Below are 20,012 nucleotides of genomic sequence, written 5' to 3'. Positions count from 1 at the left end.
TCACGGCGGAGGTTTGCGCCACGTGAGTTGTGAGTGCGGAGGACTTATACATGCATGTGTGTGGTATGTGCACCCTTCACCTCTAACTCACAAGTATTAATTAGTCCGAGTCTTAGCCGGACTCTTACAACCGATGAGAGCACTAAGAAACCTTCAGGGGTACGACCTTCCCCTTGGCATTGACCGGCCCCTCCCTTCCCGTGGACACTCCTGTGTGAATTTGGAGCAAAGCCCCCCGGATAAATGGCAGGTTTAATGTAATCCCTATAAAATCCTGTTCATGCTGCTACTCTTTCTCTCTTTCTGCCTCTCCCTCTCCTCTTTCATCCGTTCCTGCTCTCCCAGGGAGCATGTTAAATGGTTAACGGCGGGGCCAGCCGCGAGGTGTAAACCGCAAAGAGACGGGGCTAAGTGTTGGGAGCGTGGGACCACAAGCTCCACGTGTGTGTGTACGAGGGGAGATTAGCCCCCTTTTTTTCTGAGCCCGCTTTTAATCTGCTCTGCCCCCCGTCCCTCCTGCTTTCCCAGTCTCTCTTTCTCTTTGACGGGGAACGTTTTTAAGCATAGCTCCTCAGCTTTAAACGACACCACTCGGCCTCTTCTCTGAGCTTGGTATTCAGAACGGACAGCATGTCACTGGGAGCCCATTCTGACAAGCCCAGTCCACAAAAAGGAGAATGAAGACACGGGGAAAGTGTGTGAGAACCACAAAGTATGCCAAAGAGCCTCTGAGGAGGCAGAAGAGAAGAGAAATTAAGGGACAAGACAGAGCAGAGAGAAAGCAGTAGAGGAGCGACCCGTATTAACGCCAATCAGAGGGCCTGGGGTCGACACTCACAGAGTCGGAAGCCTTGGTTCTTTGGCTGCTGCTGCTGCTGCTGCTGCTGCTGGTGCGAGGTCTCGCTGTAGACAGTGGTGACGTCCCCCTTCTCGCAGCTGTTATAGCAGCGCCCGCCGCTGCACACCCTGCGGCAGACCATGGGTGTGAAGATGATCTTGATGCGGTCCAGGCTGGAGGTGAGGTTGGCCCCTGGAAGACACACACACACCTGGTTGAGGAGGAGCAGCAGCAGAGGCACGCTGGAGACGAGCTGCATCCTTCCTCCTTCAGCTTCACTGTGACACAATCCACATCTACGCAAAGGGAGCTTATATATAAGTGTGCGAGGGTGTGTGCTGACGGGCGGCCAGTGGCACGCTGCAGCTGAGCGAGTGATGTGCCACAGGCCAGCGAATGGGAAAAAGAACACTATTTGGTGTCGGGCTCGCATCCAAGCCCTTTATCTTCAGGAAAAGGTGTTCTAGGTGTGTGTGTGTGCGTAGGAGACAAAGAGAGTTAAGTGCAAGTGAACATTGTGTAATGGTGGGAAGCTGTTCAACAGCCGTTGCCCTGGTACAGGACTAAACAACAGGAGGAGCTAAAACAGCAGACAGCTGGGTATGTTGGATAACGGATCAGAGGGAAATGAAAAAGTAGTGGAAGGAGAGTAGAAATTTGCGAGTTCGTATTTCGTTTGTTGTGGGTACGGGGTTTAGTGTCTGCCTTGTCAGAGAGGTGGCAGTAGATTCCCAAAAGCGTGTAACTGAACAAGCTCGCACAATGAATGCAGCTTTAATATGAAACGTGTGTGATGCAGACCGCAGAGGGAGTGATGTTGGTGGACAGTGGGAGAAGGGAAGTGCTGCCTGGGATGCTGCCAGTTTATTTATTTTTTTTTGTTGTTTTTTTGGTTTTTTTTCTTGTGGCGAATGTTCCACTTAACAATGACACCACAGGATGTGCATGTGTGTATTATAGCCGCTGTGAGCTGCGCCAGAAAGGATTTTGTTTGTTTTGACGTGGCTAGGCAGAGTGGGAGTGAAACGTGCAGCTCCCAGTTTTATGATGTTCATTTCACAGTGTGCAACTGATATGTTTTTGCTCTTACCTGCAGGCGATAATGCATTGTTGAACCGTCCGTGCAGCTGACCGTCGCCGGTAGGCCTGTGCGTGTTGAAGGAGTGCGTGCTGCTGTGCCCATTCCTGTGTCCGTACCAGCTCCTTTGCTCGTTGCCGTGGCCATTAGCGTAGCCGTTGCCGTTGGGCAGAGCGTTGGAGGTTATGGGCCCGGAGGATGATGGATAACGTTTCACAGTGCGGGAGGTCCCGGTCTGCTGAGGGGAGGAGTCAGCGGGTCCCCGTCTCACTTGGGTCCTGTCATTCACATCATCACAAGACCATAAACACATGACTTCACCCTAAACCTAATGTACCGCACATAAACACTCACAAAGATACACTCATCTGCAATGTGTGTACATCACCGTGAAATCCATTTAAGCTAAGTAAGTGTGTGCAGCAGAAAATAATATTCCCAAGAGACAAACATGCTGTCTGTGTCATGGCTTTGCTTAATTGATTATATAGAAGAGTCACAACGATTTGGAAATAATTGTGTTTTAATGAAATTAATAATACCATATCATTCTTTAAGCGCATAGGGTTTCCCAACTCACATCTGTTATAAGTCAGAGCGCCACGACCCCCGCTAATTAATGAAAGATTGTTTTGGACATTAAAGACATTTTGCAAGAGTAGATTATTCACCGCTGATTAACGAAAAATAATCAGGCAACCAAAGGGAATAAGACTCACAGGCTCCGGTTTGTGTGGCTGGAAGTGTGTGATTAAACTACAAAACCCTTCCATCACCCATTGTGTCTGCTTGACTAGATTATGAACTTCTTGTTTTGCCTGACTGTGGCCAACCAGGGTGCAACATCCTGAGTGTTGCTCTGGATTGGAGGAAGTATTAAAACTAGGGTCGACAAACAAATCTCGACCGGGGTTTTTTTCCCCTGGTGCGCATTTCATTTGGGTCAATTGCTGAGCATGGGTTGCTCGACCTGGAAGCTGAGCTCAGTTGAGTGACCCCGAGGGGAGGCGGGTGCCTCTCAGACAGACAGGCAGACAGGCCTACCTGGGCTCTGGGAGTCTAGGACTGATTAAGGAATGCTGGGATTCGGTCCTGCACAAAACATCTGGATCCCACTGATCTGCCTTGACAGACAGTCGGCAGAGCAAGACAAAGATGAACCGTGCCTGATAGATCAGACGAATGGCTCTACAAAACACACCTGCGTCCCTGTAAGGTAATCGAGGCTGTAATCAAGTCCCAAATCAGGATATAAACCATGCAGTAACATTCATTATGTGTGCTTTTAAGTACACATTCACACACCGAATCGCTGATTCACTGATCCGCAGGCGCACGACAACAACCAGACAAATAAACACATGTGTGCACGCTACGCAAAAATGTATATGTGTCCACACACTGTGTGTCCAAACAAAAGCACACACGCCCTGTCCCAGCTATGCTAGTTGCAGTACAAGCCTCTGCACGCTTCTTTATTCACAGAGTATAAACCGCATTCCTGCTGCCAAGGGGAACAGGACAACTAAATGAGAAGGGGGGAAAAGGGAGACAAATCTTTGATAATGGCCCCTCACGTCATCTTTTTGAAAAAGACAAGAGGCAGCATCTATAGCTGGCAGCTGCTGACCCAGATGCTGAACCTTCCTGGGGATAGGACGGGACACAAGGAAACAAAAGGTGCTCGTATCAAGGTTGGGCAGGAGGTGGCAAACCCAGTTACACCTTCCATTCTACGGGTTGTTCCATTGTTAATGGCGACACTTGGCCTAAAAGCATCCTGCTCACTTCCTAGCCTCAGCCAGATGTTGCTCTTTCTGCCTCTCTCACCTTCAATGGCAAAGTGACTTCCTCCCAGCATGAGCTCACCGCTACCTTCTCTCCGACCGCGGACCAGGGGGGCACGGTGGGCAAGCACGACTTGCTCTACACGTTTGATGTCATCATTAGGAACTTCAAGGCCCCCGTGGCTCAAGGAGGAGCCATCCCCACCCCCAGCCTTGTTCAGGGTGACTTGAAAGCAATTTGGAGGAGCTCTGCCAAGATTACATAGAACATGGTTCGAACAGACAGATGGGAAATAAAGTTTTGGGTAGCGAGCGATGGCCATGCAGTTTTAATTAAATCACTGGTGGTGCTAATAAAAGAGGTGCTGAATAAGCATATGGTACGAAGACAGAAATGAGGCACATAAATATTGCTGGAAAAATACGGGACATACAAAATATGTCTAAATGCGCATATTTACATGCTGTATTATATTTCCCCGCAGCTCTACAAAGCTTTTCATTGTCTAACGGCTCCTTGTTTTGTTGTTTTTTGTGCCGTACAACTCCACAGTGTTAATTTCATCTTGGTTTTCATCTTTAACAGCAAAAAAGATTTGACCTAGGATCAGATGCGAAGATCTTGGAAGGGTTTACCTGCTTTTCTCTCTAAAAATTACACCAGACAATCACTTCTCTCCATACCCGTGTGTCAGGTACCTGGGAGATGATTAATCTCTCCTAGTCATGTGCTGCTTCGCCAAAACATCTTGACTGACAACTGGCACATAAACTGGGTAGTGGTGAGCTTCATTAATATATGATAAACGTTTGATTTGACCTTTGGATGAGACATTTTTACAGGAAAGTCCGGATCACTCAAATTGTTTTTCCACCATTCCAGTGCTTTAACACATAGACGTGACTTTGCTATCATGAGATCTGACAGGGTAAAATAAGCATCTATGATGTGTGAATACACGTCCAAATGAAAGACTAATTTCCCCACAGTGTGCAGCTTTTATGGATTTAGCACTATTCCATGTTCAGAACATGTGCTCAACAATTATATTCAAAGCGAAACAACAAGTTGTGATAAATCTTAGTCCAAGCACTTGATCAAAGCATCAGTTTATGTCTGATAGCAAAGGAGGCCTCCAACCAAGATATAAAGTCACTGGCACTGTCCGCCTCCTCTCACTATTATTTATTTCACATGTATGGAAAACAATTAGAGCCAAGCATCATCGCATCAGAGGAAATTACACATCACAGTGATGGCCAAGAATTTACACGGTGCACGAAAACAACCCTGCAACGCCTCCAGCGCGCTGAAGATGTATTCCTTGGCGCTCGGCTGCTGCGAATCTTTGAAGTCATCGCGGCATTACAACATGCAAATAGTAGTTCTCAGAAAGGCATGGCAGGCAGCGTGAATGGCAGTTCCAGCCTCGCCTCGTGACCCAGATGGCTCGGAGAGGAGGTGCTGCTGGAGCTCAAGCAACACGCAGCCCGGCACTGTGAAAACTCAAGCCAGTATCGGGAGCTGGAGGACAGTCAAAGAGGCTACAAACCCTCTGATCTCTGAACTTCTGCTGATGCTGTACACAAACCATGTTGTTAATAGGACCCAGTGAATTACACTGCCAAGCAAAATGCTAGGTGTGCTTTGAAGTCTTCGTGTTTTGATGAGAGTGCATTGGTGGGAGGGTGTGTTATATGGGGAAATTCAGTTAGGTGGCTTTGTTTAAGTGCCAGGAAACCTGTAGCGGGGGCTCAGAAAACGCCGCTTCCTATCATCCCAGCGGTGACCGTGCTGTTCCTGTAAATTGCCCACTGGGAAACAAGTGCCTCTTAGATGGACGCTGAAATGCTAGATTTATCTGATGATCCTGTTCCCCCTAAACATTCCCCCAAACACACACACAGGCAGTGACCCAGATCCTTAGCAACTGTTTACATCTTAAACCATCTCGTGGCCCACTCTGTATGACGAGGCCATATCAGTGTTTATATGAGGCACTGCACAGTAACGTATGGGCCACAGCTGATTCATTCACTAACAGCCCTGTCTCTGAGGTACTCCATCATCCCGCGCCTATAAATCTCCAACTGAAATAAAGAAGTTAATGTATTTCAGGCTGAGAAACTACTTCTGGGCTTGCAAAGTAGGCTGGAAAGGTAGGTTGAAAATTGTTTTTCATAGTCGCCCCCGCAGCACTTGAAGCTCAGCACAAGTCTGACTTGGCAAAGCTCATTTTTCATTTTGATTTGTTTGAGAATACCAAAGTCCGGACCCACATTTAATGGCTTGGATTGTTGGCTTATAGGAGCTAATGCAGAAAATAGACCGATATGAAGAGCTTGTCTGGTTATTGGATGGAGCCATTTGGCTTTGAACAGACTGTCTAAACAAGACAGTCTGACAGCAGGCAGAAGTGTCTGGCATGAGCATCCCAGTCTGGGTCACACTGCACAACCCGTTAGCCCCCAGCCTTGTCACTTTGTCCTGTCCGATTTTGCTTTGTGCTGGACTGGACGTGTCCCCCAGAGCGATGAGCCTTTAAAGCCCTGAGACCATCTGCAGGTTTACGACCAGAGTCGCTCCATTTTCTTAAGAAAAACAAGTCATTATTCTTTTTATTTAAACAAATGTTTAATAGATCCATTTGCCTCTTTCCAGCAGAGAGCATTGGCCAAAGCCTGCATTACATAAGAACTGAGCATAATTAGGGCAATTTGAAGGCTACTTGGTAAATGGGAAAATAAATGATCACCATCAAAGACCAAGTGTAAATCTACGTTTACACACATTCATTTCATTCAGGGGAAGCGTTAAACGTTTCTAAGACTGGTGCTTGGATAGGCGCATCATCAGTCTGACTGGAGGGAGCAGCAGAAATGTGAAAAACTGTGCAAACAGCAGCTGAAACAATGAAAACTTTGTACTGCTCAACCGCTGCAAACACTGCTGGCAACAAAGAAAAGGGAAGATTTATGAGTGTTATTTGGGACATGCACTTTTGCAGCCAAAGAGGGAGCGCTGTGAACCTTACAAAGCACTATGTGAAGGGGGGGTTACAAACAGTTTTTTATACAACAAAGCGTCCTGGCCCCGTTCCACAGCTTTTAAGGGTTTCCTACCAAGTGGCAAGGCAAAGGTTAACAGATCTGGATACACGTGGTTTGTCATAAAAGATTAAACCATGCAGCAAAGTTTTCAAAAAAAAACAAAAAACTATTTTTCATGAGATACACTGTTAGCAAGGCTTAGAATTGACAGATACAATCAATCTTTTTGCACTAGATTTAAAATTTTAGAACGTCAAGAGAGATGTTTTTCAATAAACGGCTCTACAACAGATGGTGCTCCACATTTCACAGACTGCAGCTTGCAGACACGGAAGAAGAGAGCAGACTGTTGAAACCAGTCCCAGGAGGAGGCATTCAAGAACATTAGCAAAGACGTACACACTTGACTCTTGTCCGTGCTCGGCTACTCAAAGCCCAGTAGTGTTATGAATCTCGGTGACATCCAAGATATTAACTATAACATAGACAGGAAAATAGAAAATGCTCTAGATTAGCAGTGCAGATACTGGAGTCTTGTTGCCAAGAATGACTTGTTTGCTTCAGGATCTGATTAAGTAAAAAGTGAACTTTTATATCAGATATTTGATCTGAACTTAATTACTAAGCAGATATTCAAGCCCATTTTGGTTTTATTTTGATCAAATGGAGTAGTTCCCATAGGTTTGATGTGTTGCTCAGAGCCCAGGGTTAAACAGTGTAGATGTTTAATTCCCCATTTAGTTGCATCTTGGTGTATTTTAGGAGGTGGATGCTGAAAAAGAATAAACCCCTGTTTACCCACCGAGCTGGTGCACAAAAACATCTATGCCACCAGTGGTCAAACCCCATTGCGGTCACACATCTCCTTCCTCAGGCTTCATCCAGAACGCCCTCTTCGTTTCATCATGCACCACTGAGGTCCCTGCGTGCTTCTTTCAATAAAAGCCTGAGGTCTGATCCACAGCATGCACCAATAAATATAATATCCAACTCCAAGGACATTTTCATTATGCTGTTGTTGAGCGTGCCTCATAGCAACAAGGCCGTGCAGTGGCGTGGTGGTTAAGCTTGTGTTCATTGGAAATTCAAAAATAACCCAACACCAGCCTCTGTCACATTAAAGTCTTACCCTAAATTACAGCTTTTAGCAAAGGTTTAATCTCTGCTAGTGAAAGTTTTAACCTCCAGAGTCTTGGCTTTTCTCACAGCTTGTTTTGCGAGATAATCACGAAGCCGGCACACACTGTTAAAGCTAATTGATTCAAAGTAGTAGCTTGACCTCTCGAGAAATACACTTTGCTCAAAGGCAACTCAATCATTATTCTTTACAGCGGCACCTGTAAAGCTTTGTTTGATCTGGACCTCTTGCTGTCGATGTTTAACCCCATTTCTTTTCTTTGGAATGAGCCAGACCAGCTGAATCCATACCTAGACTAGCTTAATGAAGCATGAAGGCAGAAGCCCTGAAAGCTAAACAAAGGTACACATTTTACCATTCCTCTCGTCTGAACGGATTCCTCAAAGTTCTGAGCTACATCTATAACACTGTGTATGTGCCTGTGTCTTTTACTTTGTACCACAAGAAGTGATGGTGAGTCAGTGTAGCATCTTGACCTTTGTCAATCCAGGAAAGAATGGGAGGAAGAAGTAGCAGTGGTGTACAGACAGTGCGTGATCCTTTTATACAGTCTATGCCTTGAACTTGACAAATATGTTAAAGGACAGCCAGTCAATGAGTGAAACGCCGAACGCAACGATGGCCGAAGCTTTTGGCTAGGAACATTTGAAGAGCAGGATGGACAGGAGACATTGTTGACTGGTTTGTTTTGAGCCTTTGGCCCCAGTCAGTGGCGTCATGACTGGTTCCTGCTTCAAGCCAAGACTGCAAAGATGTTCATCATGCAGGCTGTTTGTTGGATGATTGCCATGATGTAGCAGTGTCTGGAGAACACTGCTTGATTTGACCTATTCTTGCTCTTAGTGAGTAGCTACTAGTGTAATACATAATATGCTTCTACACTAGTATAAATGGGCTTGAGTCAGCATTTAAACCAAGCGGCAAGCTTCAGGGATGGAAAATTAAGCCATGACCGGTTACAGGAGGCCGACTCCAACAGCAAGTCAATCTCCATAAACCCCAGCGTCAAAATGCATAAGTTTACGCAAGTTTACAGAAGAAAAACGAGCAGTGTTCTCTCTTCTCGGGCGTCATCCGCACACCCACCTCAGCTCCACTCACCGTCCACCTCTTTGACCACTTTTGAATTAAACCGGAGTTACGAGGTAAGCCCAGATTCTGGACGGAAACCAAGATGGCAGTTGCTGATGCCAACAACACTTGAGCTCCTAACCCATGGACGGTGGTGTCCATAGAATAGATGCTCATCTTCAGTCACGAACATGTGTACATCATAGCACAGCACATCAGTAATGACAGTTGAGGTTGTCAGAGCTATTTAACAGAACAAACAGCAACATCTGCTCCTTTAAGGAGAAAAAAAACTGAAAAAAATATTCATTTATTGGGACACAATCCGTGTTTAACCCAAACTAATACAAGATGATGAAATGTGAGTGAGTGTTCCTTGGAAATTTCACTTTGCCAGGAATTTCAGACGTCCAATACGTTTCCCGCACTGTACAGTAGGAATAAAAGAAAAACATTTGCTGCTTTTGAGCTCCTCTCAACTGAAACAAGTTTTTCTCGTATACGTGGTCACACAAGGCCAAACATCAGTGAGCAATTAAAGACTGGTCTTTCTTTGATAACATCTCTGGTCATTATGACTTGGATAATTGTGGGTCCTGGCAGAATATTTCCCCCTGTGAAAATCTGGGTGTGTCTGAGGGCTTATCACACCAGCCACTGAGGCTGGATTAAATCATGTTCTCTCTGTCTGGACGGCCTTCCAGGAATCCAGCTAGTAGCAGCCAGAGAATGGGTGAAATAAATTACAGTGGGGTTGGATTGATTCAGAAAGCTTTTTTTTTTTTCTCCCCGAGGAGTATGAGGCTTATATTAGTGCAACAACTGTGCCTAGCACATAACGGTAAGCAAAGAATATTCTCGAGAAATCCACTGAGAAAAGACTGTTATTTGGATCAGCCACATGAGCTGCACAGATAAATAAAGAGATGAAGTTGCACTTAATTTTATAGGTACAACTTCGGCTGCATGAAAATAGATTTTCTGTAAATTTGACCTCACTGAGGTTTGCCGACATGAAACGATCAAAACACGGGGCTACTGCCGTCTACTCAATCACAGGCCAAAATCTGTGAAATAAACAGTTCACTTTTTTATCTCCAGGGGACCGGCAGCAGTGCCAGTGTGTCAGTTTCTGCGTAGGCATTTAAAAAAGTCGAATGTTCAGACTATAAGAAATCCAGAAAGCCCAGATTCTGGATGGAAGCAAAGCAGTGTGGTCGCTGTGGTTCAGGGGCCTGAATCAAAAGGCCTGCAGGCATGTTGAGCTGAGAGGCCATTCAATATTCTCCAGTTTATTGTAGTTGCTGTGATCATTCACTTAGTAAAATGCCACAAGACAGGCCAGCAGGAAGATCCATTAGAAAGTGCTGACTGAGATTTTGTCGATATGCTGGTCAGCGTTCTATGTCAGACCGCTTTGACAAAAAGTTTCCAAAGAGAAAGGTGACTGAAGGAATTTTTGAGCAGGAGTATAACACATGATTTTAAAAAGCCATAAAAGCTTGAGAAGAGGTTCACAGCGAACACAAGGGCGGAATGTGGACATGTAGAAGGCCAACACAAAGCTGAGTGTAGACGTCTGGAAAGGAAACACCAAATTCATGTGTAGTTGGACTTGAGCACATTGTGTATGTTTGCCCCTTTTGGAGGTCCACTCCAACGTTCAGGCCCACAGGAACCCCACATCCTGTCATCTGAATGGATTAACTGCACAGCCATACTGCTAATTCATGCTTTCAACGCTCTGCCCCATATCTGGGAGATGAGCCTGATGGATGCTGTCTCCATCTGCCTCAGCGCCGGGGGTGGAGGCTGGAGTGCATTCTGGGATAGGCGCCCCTCTTCCTGTAACTGCCGTATAGTGTTTGTCGCTCCGACAGCTGCATCTGCACAAGCCCGCTAGATGAGAGCAATTTGGCCACGGACGCAAAGCGCCCTGGCACTGCGGCACTGAGAGTGCGTTTCGGACGGGGCTTTGGGAGAACTGGGATGGAGGGTGAGAAAGACATACTGTATCTGTCCAGTGCTGAGAGTTCTCTATGGTCCTTTGTTCCCCCTGGCCTAGCAGGAAGCCAAACACTCATGGGACTCGTTTGGCTCTGTCTTTGTAGAAAGAAACACAGCAGCTCTTCCTGGCCTGGCTCGGTCAGCATTGTTATGTATTAATGTTCCTAGCATCCAAAATCCTACATCACATTTAGACACACATATTACAAAGTTTAACAGTGTATGCTGAATCAGTCTTGGTTCATTTTGACCATCATATGAGAAATTCAGAATTTCCTTGTTGCCAGCCTGCAGAGAGTTCACCTGAGGACAGGGTGGCCTCCGTAGCTGAGTCCGCATTGTGCTGTGTTAATGTTAAGCCGACAGTAGCAGAGGTACACAATGACACCCCCCAGCGCGGCAAAAACACCACAGAGGATGTCCAGCCGTACTCCGGAAAGCCCTCTGCCATTCCGTGAAAACGCTCACCAGAGGCCGAGGTCAGGGCACGGGTCAAGTTCTTAGCGCAAGCACGCAATACAAACACGCCTGCAAACAGAAAGCCAGTTAACCTGACCCCTGCTCAAGTTCATTCTCGGCCTACCCACACAGGGATACAAATCACAACTCTAGACACACGGTCACATGCCTGGTTTGGAAGAGAGATAGAACATTATTCAGAGGAGAGCAGCATATACAACCTGTGGGAATTACCCTGCCCTTTACCCTTTTACTCTACTTTAACCCGACTCCCCATCTGCAGGCCTCCTCTGTTTTGACAGCCGCCAAAAAGGGAGACAAGAGGATGATTCTGGACATGTTCTACTTGAGTAGCAAAGCACACTGCCAGGTGGTACAGTCAGAAAACTTTCCCAGGCTGAATGTTTAGATGTATATACATATATTTTAGTCGTAAAAACACCCATTTCCGATCATAGTCAGCGGTATCAAGAGTAATATCAGATGTAAAACTACTGTGGGATTTGAGAAACTCTCCTAATTTATTATCCTCTCAACTGAGTTAAGAGAAACTTGTTGAGCGAATTTCCACTCCAGCTTTTCAACGTTCATGATCATATTTTATTCAAGTCGTTCTGCATTTCTCTTACACTCGATACCCCACGTTTTTCTGTGATCATTGTTGCTACCATGGACACTGGCGATGATGGTAAAACAGTGTTTCTGTACAGGTGCAAGGGTCACCTAGAGGATTCTGACAGTAGCTCCCAGCAGCGTTGGTGGTGTGGTTTGTCTCGAGTGGGAGTGAAAGCATCCAGTGATGCATGATTAACATGGAGAACTCCCACTATGACCACAGTTTCCTCTGAGAAACGGCTGTGTGGCTACGTGCAAAGCCTTGAGTCAACAAGCCACATAACCGCCAGCCCTATTAGTTACCGGGGAAAACTGTGGGGCAGATATAAGCAAACCAGTTAATGCGGAGAAAAATTGTATGGTTGATGTGTATATTTCTATGACTACAAACATTATAATCACCTCACTTAATATGCGAGTTATTCCCAAATTTCTTGCTGCAGATCACTGAGTCACTTCTCTGTCTATGACGCAGTGTGGTGGCTTTTTTCCGCCAACACGTCTTTCTCTCAAAGTCAGTGAGTTCCAGCGAGTTCCACAACAACTTCTAATGAATCAGGTTCGGGGTTCAGGATAATGGCAGCATTACTCAAGATCTGCTTCCCTGATTAGGCATCATCTGACACTAAATTACCAGGCATTACGACCGAAACAGCACTGTGTTAACAAATCATAAGGGGCTGACCTGGAGCATGTGTTCTTTTAAATAGTGATGCTGGTTTTGGTGGAATTGGCTTGTTGTAAAAGTAGCGTCAGGTCCAACTTTTTTTTTTTTTTTTTTTTTTTAAATCAAATTACTCTGCTTTTTGTCTGGTTCCATACCATGGTCCAGGTCATAAAGGGAGCTCTGAGGTTCCAGCTGTTGCCATCTTGGTGGTGCCTGACTCTGCCTAACTCCCTGCTAATTCAACATTTGCAAAGTGTGGGTGGAGCGGGTTGGCGGTGTCTGGGCAGCAAACTCTGATGGCATCAACCTGTTTCTCAGAGGGTTCATTCATTAACTGCTGCTTTAAACCTTGATACAATTCAAACTGATACTGACAACCCTCTGGAGTGGTTATGAATGGGGGAATTTGATCTAGAGGGCAAGACTGATTATATACCAGGCTGTAAATGTGTTTATCTCCGCAGAAAAGTTGGGTACTTCAACATTCAAGGAGCTGCAGGTTTGGGCAATTCCATGTTGGCCTAATATTTCAGCCCCAGAGGTTGTTGTTTGATCTATATGTAAGGATGCATTGAAATCGATGAAGGGTTTGCAAAGGTAGATACTGAATAGCACAGATTTTTTGAGTTGTGATATCACAGAAGCATAGTTCAGCTTGGTTTATTCGAGTATTATCACATCTGAAGCAGTGAAGAGCACCGCATTTGCACGACAATCACATAGCAGCAAGCCCAAGACAACAGCTGTGTCTCCACGCAGCCATCTTTGTTGTTTCAGATAATCCTTTGATCATCAGACCTACTGCATGTTTCATTCTACCTTGAAGAAAACTGGTGCAACCGAGTGTATGCAGTATCACTCCTGTTAACAAGGTCTGGTATCTGCCGCCAGCTGTCCTGAGTCTGATTATGTAAGAGAAACCAGAGAGGTGACCTTTGGAGGGATGACCTGCACACACATCCTGCCATGCCCTGCTCTGTTTCCTGCAGAGAACTGATGTCAGAGAACGGTGGGGCAGTGGAGATGACATAAGAGGTGGTGAATACGTCCTCACAGCACCAGCCTAGCCACCGGCCCTGACCTTCATACTGGGAGCTAACAGACTCGTGATCTGCAGGATCTTGTGCTGACAGGGACAAGCCTCTCACTACTGCCGAGCACAGCGGTCACAGGAAACACTGGGCTGTAGAGAAACGTATTTGCTCCACAGCACAGGTCAGTGGAGGAAACGGTTAGCTGCTTGCCAGCTGCATATAGGATGTACCTATTTTAAATGTTTACAATGAATCCCGCAGAACAGGCAGTTGGGACACTTGGGAAACAGTTGAAAGGGTCAGATGAGAGGTGGACGACCCGAAGACAGGAATACAAGAGAAGGGAGTAGTGCATGGAGTTGTGCTCAACGTCTCAGACTCTCATATGTTTTGTCCATCCCACCAAGACTTTTATTTCAAGTTGTCGCACATAAATCTATCCAGTAGGACAATTCCTGGTATGGTTTGTTCTCTAAAATACAATTTCAGAAGGCAGCAGTGCCCAGATACGTCTGACAGCAGATACAGTTTGTCTGTCATCACGAGATTCAGACATAAACTCCAAATGAGCTAAACATTTTCTGGATGGAGGGATCAGTCATGGATGAAGAAGGAATGGGGTGCTAGTATGAACTGGGGAGATGATACATCAAGTTTCTTAGGCCATAGTTTTTCTGTACACTGAAAGCTGGGTTGGCTGCTAAACATGGGCCCATTTCATTAACTTTTTAACATGCAACAAGACGCAACATGGAATCATTACATTTTTGCAGTGAAAGAAACACTAGCAACTTGTAAACAGGCATCATAAGTGAAACAAGAAGCTAGGAAGTAGGGCTCACAAATTACAGGAGATCTTCAAAACATCTACATTTTTTGATGTCTATGGCCTTGCATGTAATATAATATAACGTATAGCTAATAATAATGCATCTAAATCCTATTGGCACACCATTGGGTAAGGGCTAACGAGAAAGCCCTGTCGACATATAAAAACAATTTACTCGTAACTCATCCCTTTGTAGCTGACAGTTGTTTGTGAGTGCACATTCCAGGCTCTGGTTGCCCATGTAAACCTCTTACCCCAAATGTTTTTGAGGGGAACAAGCACAACACTGAAATATTGCAAGTGTACGGACATAACTAGCTCTTATTGCCATCGCTGTCCTATATTTGAAAATACATTCAACGACACTGCCGCTCCATTCACGTTCAACTGACGCTCTATGCCCACTATGAGCATGGTGGTGATAGGTACCTCAGCTGTATCAGTCTCTCCCATTGGTTTTCACCAGGTGGCCCTAAAGTTGAGATTAGTTAAACATGGTCCCTGCCCACTTTGCATTGCCAAAGCATTGCTACAACTGTTAATCTCCTCTTGTACCAGGGGGGTCCATGTCAAGTCTGTTATTTTTCTTGGGAAAAAATCTACAGGCAATGGCATGACGTACTTTGTTTGCTTGAAACTATGGCGTAATCAGTACGACACTGAAATCTTCCTTTTGTTTTGGGTCACGCATGAATAGTTTAGTATAGTCTACCCTTCACCCTCTAACCAGACTAACCAGACCACAAACTACTCTTTGTCTAATCAGAAAAGCCTGTGTCCAGCCACACAACATTTAGATGCTGGACCGATGAAAACTTAGCAAAGTATCATGTTCCCTGAGATGTTGACAAACCTCAACCGCAGACACTCCACTTTTCCTGTCTGCCGCCTCAGTTTCAATGCTGTGAATGAGGACTGACCGGACAGTGAGATGGTCACGTCTGGACGGAGGGAGTACAACCGATGTTTGGCTACATGAAGGAATTCCACATTGTTCGGCTTAACAGATGACATTCTCTCTCTGAGTGACTTTTTTCCTTATTATCATTCTTTTTGTTCTTTCCTCTCTGGTTTGTCTCATTCCTTCCTTGACACTATTTCTTGCTCTTGGCGCCACTTGACAGGCTGGGTTAGTAACAGGGTGCTGCTGACATAACAAGCAACGTCTGCTCCAAAAAAGACATATATAGTTCCTCACACCTTCTCTAGTCGGGAAAAAGTAAAGGAGACTGGCTGCGTGCACTGTGCGGCCTTTGCTCCCCCAGCATATAAGTGGGGGCAAGGCCAACACGATCTATCTCAGGCCGAGCGTCTGTCCTCCCTACTCTCTTCTTCTTACTCCTTCACTGAGCCTTGGCACCGGTCTTCCTTCCTGACTCTCACTCTCCGTGACCTCACGTTGCTCGTGCTTCCTTGGCTTTGGAAACAGTGGAACCTCGTCCTGATATATGAAACCAAGACTTGCATCGACCACTTCTCCGGGGGGAACACTGTTCCTCCCCTAAAAGATCACTCTGGGCCGAGAGAGTGCAGAAATTCTGCAGGAGTTCACGGGGGCTAAGCTTTAAATGTGAATTACACAAGCACTCAAATAGCTTCCTGGAAGTACCAAGTCAAGTATTCAAATAATTATTTGATTAATGTTTAAATGAAGACATTTTACAGTTTTGGCAGGAGGTTTTATTCTGTCTTGAAAATGACAGAGAAATATGTTGGCTACAACAACTAATGCTTGGATATGCTGGAAGGCAAATGGCTCATCTTGAACTGACCGGCAGCTCAGACAGTTTCAGCGCAAAGATGACGGTAAAAACAGTCATCGCAGAGTCAGTTGTGATTCAGGAACACTGTCTGCTTCTTACGATGTTAAACCTGCAGCCGAGACTCTCTGTATTCATCCCAGATCTGTGACTCAGGGCACAAATATGTCCTGTGAGTCAAGAACAAAGAAAACATATGCAAAGCAACTGTGCACTCTTCAGAGGTCTTGTATTGATTAGAAGATTTACTATGACTTCAAGATAATTGTTTGGGGAAGGAGGATGTATAAAAATCCTTTTATGAACCATCTGCCAAAACATTTAGTAAAGTTTCACTGAGCTACCACAAACGCGTGCACGGTTCAGCCAGCACAATTCCATAACACCAGGAAAAGCCCAAAATGACACAACACCCTCGCGATTAGCAAGAGGAGCACCATAAATGTCACATGTAATGTTTCAGTGGTTTGGTGGGGAGAAATTACCCAGATGACAAACTGGCTAAAAAACGAACGATGACCTCAGTGCCCGAACAAATTATGGCACTTAAACCGACTGTGAGCGGATTAGAAAAGCGCTGGGCCCGGGTCCAACAACGGAGAGGGATTTGACAAGATAAGTCTGAACCTGTAAGCAATAACGATCCATCAAAAATATTCCCGGAAACAATTACTCCCTTTCAACAGCTTTGATTAAGAATATGGTTCTAGCCATGGTGAGGTGATTAATCAAACCAACAACTTTTTTTCCAACAAAATTGGAACTAAAACAGCGAGACACCCAAGCCAAGAAACTATTAAGCCTGTCTGATTGGTCGTCTGTGGAGAATTTGCTGAATGCACTGAAGAGGTCTTCGTCTCAGCAATTATTATCTGGATACATTATAGTCACAGCTATTCCAATAAATCAAAGAACAAACTGAAATGGTCAAAGCCTAAAGAAAACATAATCTTCCTGCTCTATTTTCATAGCAAATAGCAGGGGTTAATTCTTCAGTCTGGTTCGCCATGTTATATTTTCCTACATTTTGCAGATTTAACTTAATACTTCTCCAAGCATGGCAGGAAACGGCAGCAAACACTCGCTCGCTTCACTTTAATATTTGTTTAACCGAGAGTGTATTAAAGATTTAACATACGAAGCCAGTCATCTGGTTTGATTTATTGCGATGATAAACACAGCCCGTGCTGCACTTGTTAGAAATGAACTACTGTCCGCTCAAGACCCGTTAAATAATTTCAAATAGCGGAGCGCGTCAATTTGTTTTCTGCAGGCCTGCCCGTATGACAGTAATTGCAGCTAAAACAAATATCTCTCTGTGAAATAAAACCCACAAAACACAAAATACTGGACGTTAACGTAAATTCAACAAGTTCTGGAAAGAAATATCGCGTTGTGTTCATGAGTTTGATGGGCTCGAATCCAACATGAAAAAGTTGAAAAATGCATGTACAAAGGCCTGGTCACTGAAGCGTTTCAAATGTAAGAAATCTGAGGATTTCAGTGGAATGGTCGCCATGTGTGGGTTCCTTGGAAGCGGTGTAGTCGTTCAGTAAGATGTGTTTGACAAGCAAATTGGAGCCGTTTACCAACAGCAAACCATCCCGGCAGTGCTGACGACTGCCAGAAGCCTAGGAGCTTCCTAGATGCACCGCTCCTTGTGCCAGGATGGTTTGCAGGCGGTTATTAAACAAGGATTTATTCTTTTTAAGAAATTACGTGAACTGATTTTTACATTAGCGACTCAAACAACAAGCTTTCTAACTGACATTTGACTAAAAGAACTCACCTGTTGTGTGAGCTTGCTAGCAATAATACGCAAATAAATAGCTTTACAAGTCACAACTACTCAATGTCACCACACTCTGGTGTAAAGGGACAGTTTGGTTGTTTTTAAAATAGGGTTTTATGAGGTTCTTATCCATAACCGGCGTGCAACCTTCAGCAGATCATGTGGTCAGCACATTCCCAGTTGGACATGCAGACAATGATATGTGGACAGGATAGGTACAATACAAGACCTAAGAAAAAAAAAAATCAATATCCATTTACAAAGTGCATGCTATTATTAGAAGATTATAATTGCTTTCCCTTTCCGTCAGGCTACCTCGTCCAAAAAGGAAGTGGAGTCATTGTATCGCTCTCTTCAAAGCCGCCATACTCCACTGACAAGAACATTAATTTAACCTGGCAGAACGTGGTAGCTGCATTTTGTGTGACACACACAAAAATTTAAATAGAGGCAGCAGTAGACCAAGAATTCGTATGTTTTCCAAGTTTTTTATAGGTCAATATAATGGCTTCACTTTCCTGTAAGGAAAGGCTGTTTGATGGCAAGGTACATTGGAGATGATATTCAAAATATAGCCTATGTGTAGGTCTCCCTTGTGCCTCCAAAACTGTTATGACTGATCAGAGAATGGACATGGGCCTTCTGAGGGTGTCCTGTTGTGTCTGGCAGCAGGATGTTGTTAGTGTGGGCCTTTGGGTCCTATGGGTTGAGGGGAGGGGCCTCTGTGGATCAGGCTTGTTACAGTGCATCCCACAGACGCTTGATCAGTTTGGGATCTAGTGGAGATCCCTTGGAGGCCAGGTCAACACCTTGTGCTGTTCTTCATGTTTTTTGAGTTGTTCCTAAACCGTTTTTGTGTGTGCGTCTGAGTAAGGCACCCATGTCATTGGTATGGGGTGGGGGGTACATTGTCACAAAATGGTCAGTGTTATTCACTTCAGCTGTCAGTGGTTTTAATATTGTGGCTGGTAGGTGTAAAATGGTCTTAAAATGTTATTTTTGGGCGCATCCTTATTTAGTAAAGCAGTGGGACTCTTTCTGGCTATAATAAGAAGAGGTAGGGAATTGCTTACGCGGTGTGGACAGGCTGTCTGGTGGTCACAGGCTGCGGGGTCTGGACCTTGGTGGTGTCGGCTGCGTGCCTTTCTGAGGGCCTTCTCTGCTGCTGGTCTTTGTGGAAAGGGTTGGTGCCGGGTTGAACGCGCCTCAGGCCGCCTCGATCGCGGATGTACACCTGCTCCGGAGCCACCTCCTCACAGCGGGGCCCCTGGAAGCCCGAGCGACACACACATGTGTGTGGCCGGCTGCAGGAGCCACGGTTCTGGCAGGGGGGCTGGCAGTCAGCTGAAGAGAGAGCACAGATGGAGATCAACTTTCAGAAGGCCATGTTAGAGCATGTGCCCCCCCTTTGTATGATGGGGCGGTAGCAGAAATGGCTTTCCCATATCTCAGCACTGGGGCTCACTTTAAATTGATTCAATCAAGGCTCCATTAGTTTCCCCTCTTAAACATTTTTGTCCTTCTCATTCACGGTAGAGCCTGGAGGGGTTGTCATGTTCAATTTCTGTTGAGCCTTTAACTGGCCTGTTTAGTCTAAATGCATGTGATCACTTGCATTATGTCTTTATCCAATTTCTCACTGAGATAAAGTCTAAATGACAGGTTTGTGGCTCAGTTTAGTGCTGCCACCATCTCAATAAGCAATGACTCCCTGATCTAGAACCCAGTGTATGCTTTCACCGTTACAGAGGCAACTTAAAAGGGATAATAAAAGTAAGAGGTCATAAAACAAACATGAGCGAATAGGAAAAATTGTGTACTGGAGGCCAAGTGCAAATATCTGACACTTCATCAAAGAAATGGGCCTGTAGAGCCGTATCCTTCAT

General features: G+C 45.2%; 1 protein-coding gene across 1 annotated transcript in view; it reads right to left on the bottom strand.

Annotated features, from left to right (window-relative positions):
- Nucleotides 1-20,012, bottom strand: part of LOC311505122 (latent-transforming growth factor beta-binding protein 2-like) — a gene marked incomplete at its 3' end in the record, with an annotated part of 83,379 nt that overhangs the window by 49,308 nt on the left and 14,059 nt on the right. The window contains 3 exon segments of the mRNA XM_084568528.1: nucleotides 839-1,030; nucleotides 1,929-2,194; nucleotides 19,200-19,470. Of these exon segments, the coding sequence (XP_084424654.1) occupies nucleotides 839-1,030; nucleotides 1,929-2,194; nucleotides 19,200-19,470 (729 nt within the window).

The sequence above is a fragment of the Chelon labrosus genome (assembly GCF_963514085.1).
Source record: "Chelon labrosus genome assembly, chromosome: 20".
Classification (NCBI taxonomy): domain Eukaryota; kingdom Metazoa; phylum Chordata; class Actinopteri; order Mugiliformes; family Mugilidae; genus Chelon; species Chelon labrosus.
This window is presented reverse-complemented; position numbering and strand designations above follow the sequence as displayed.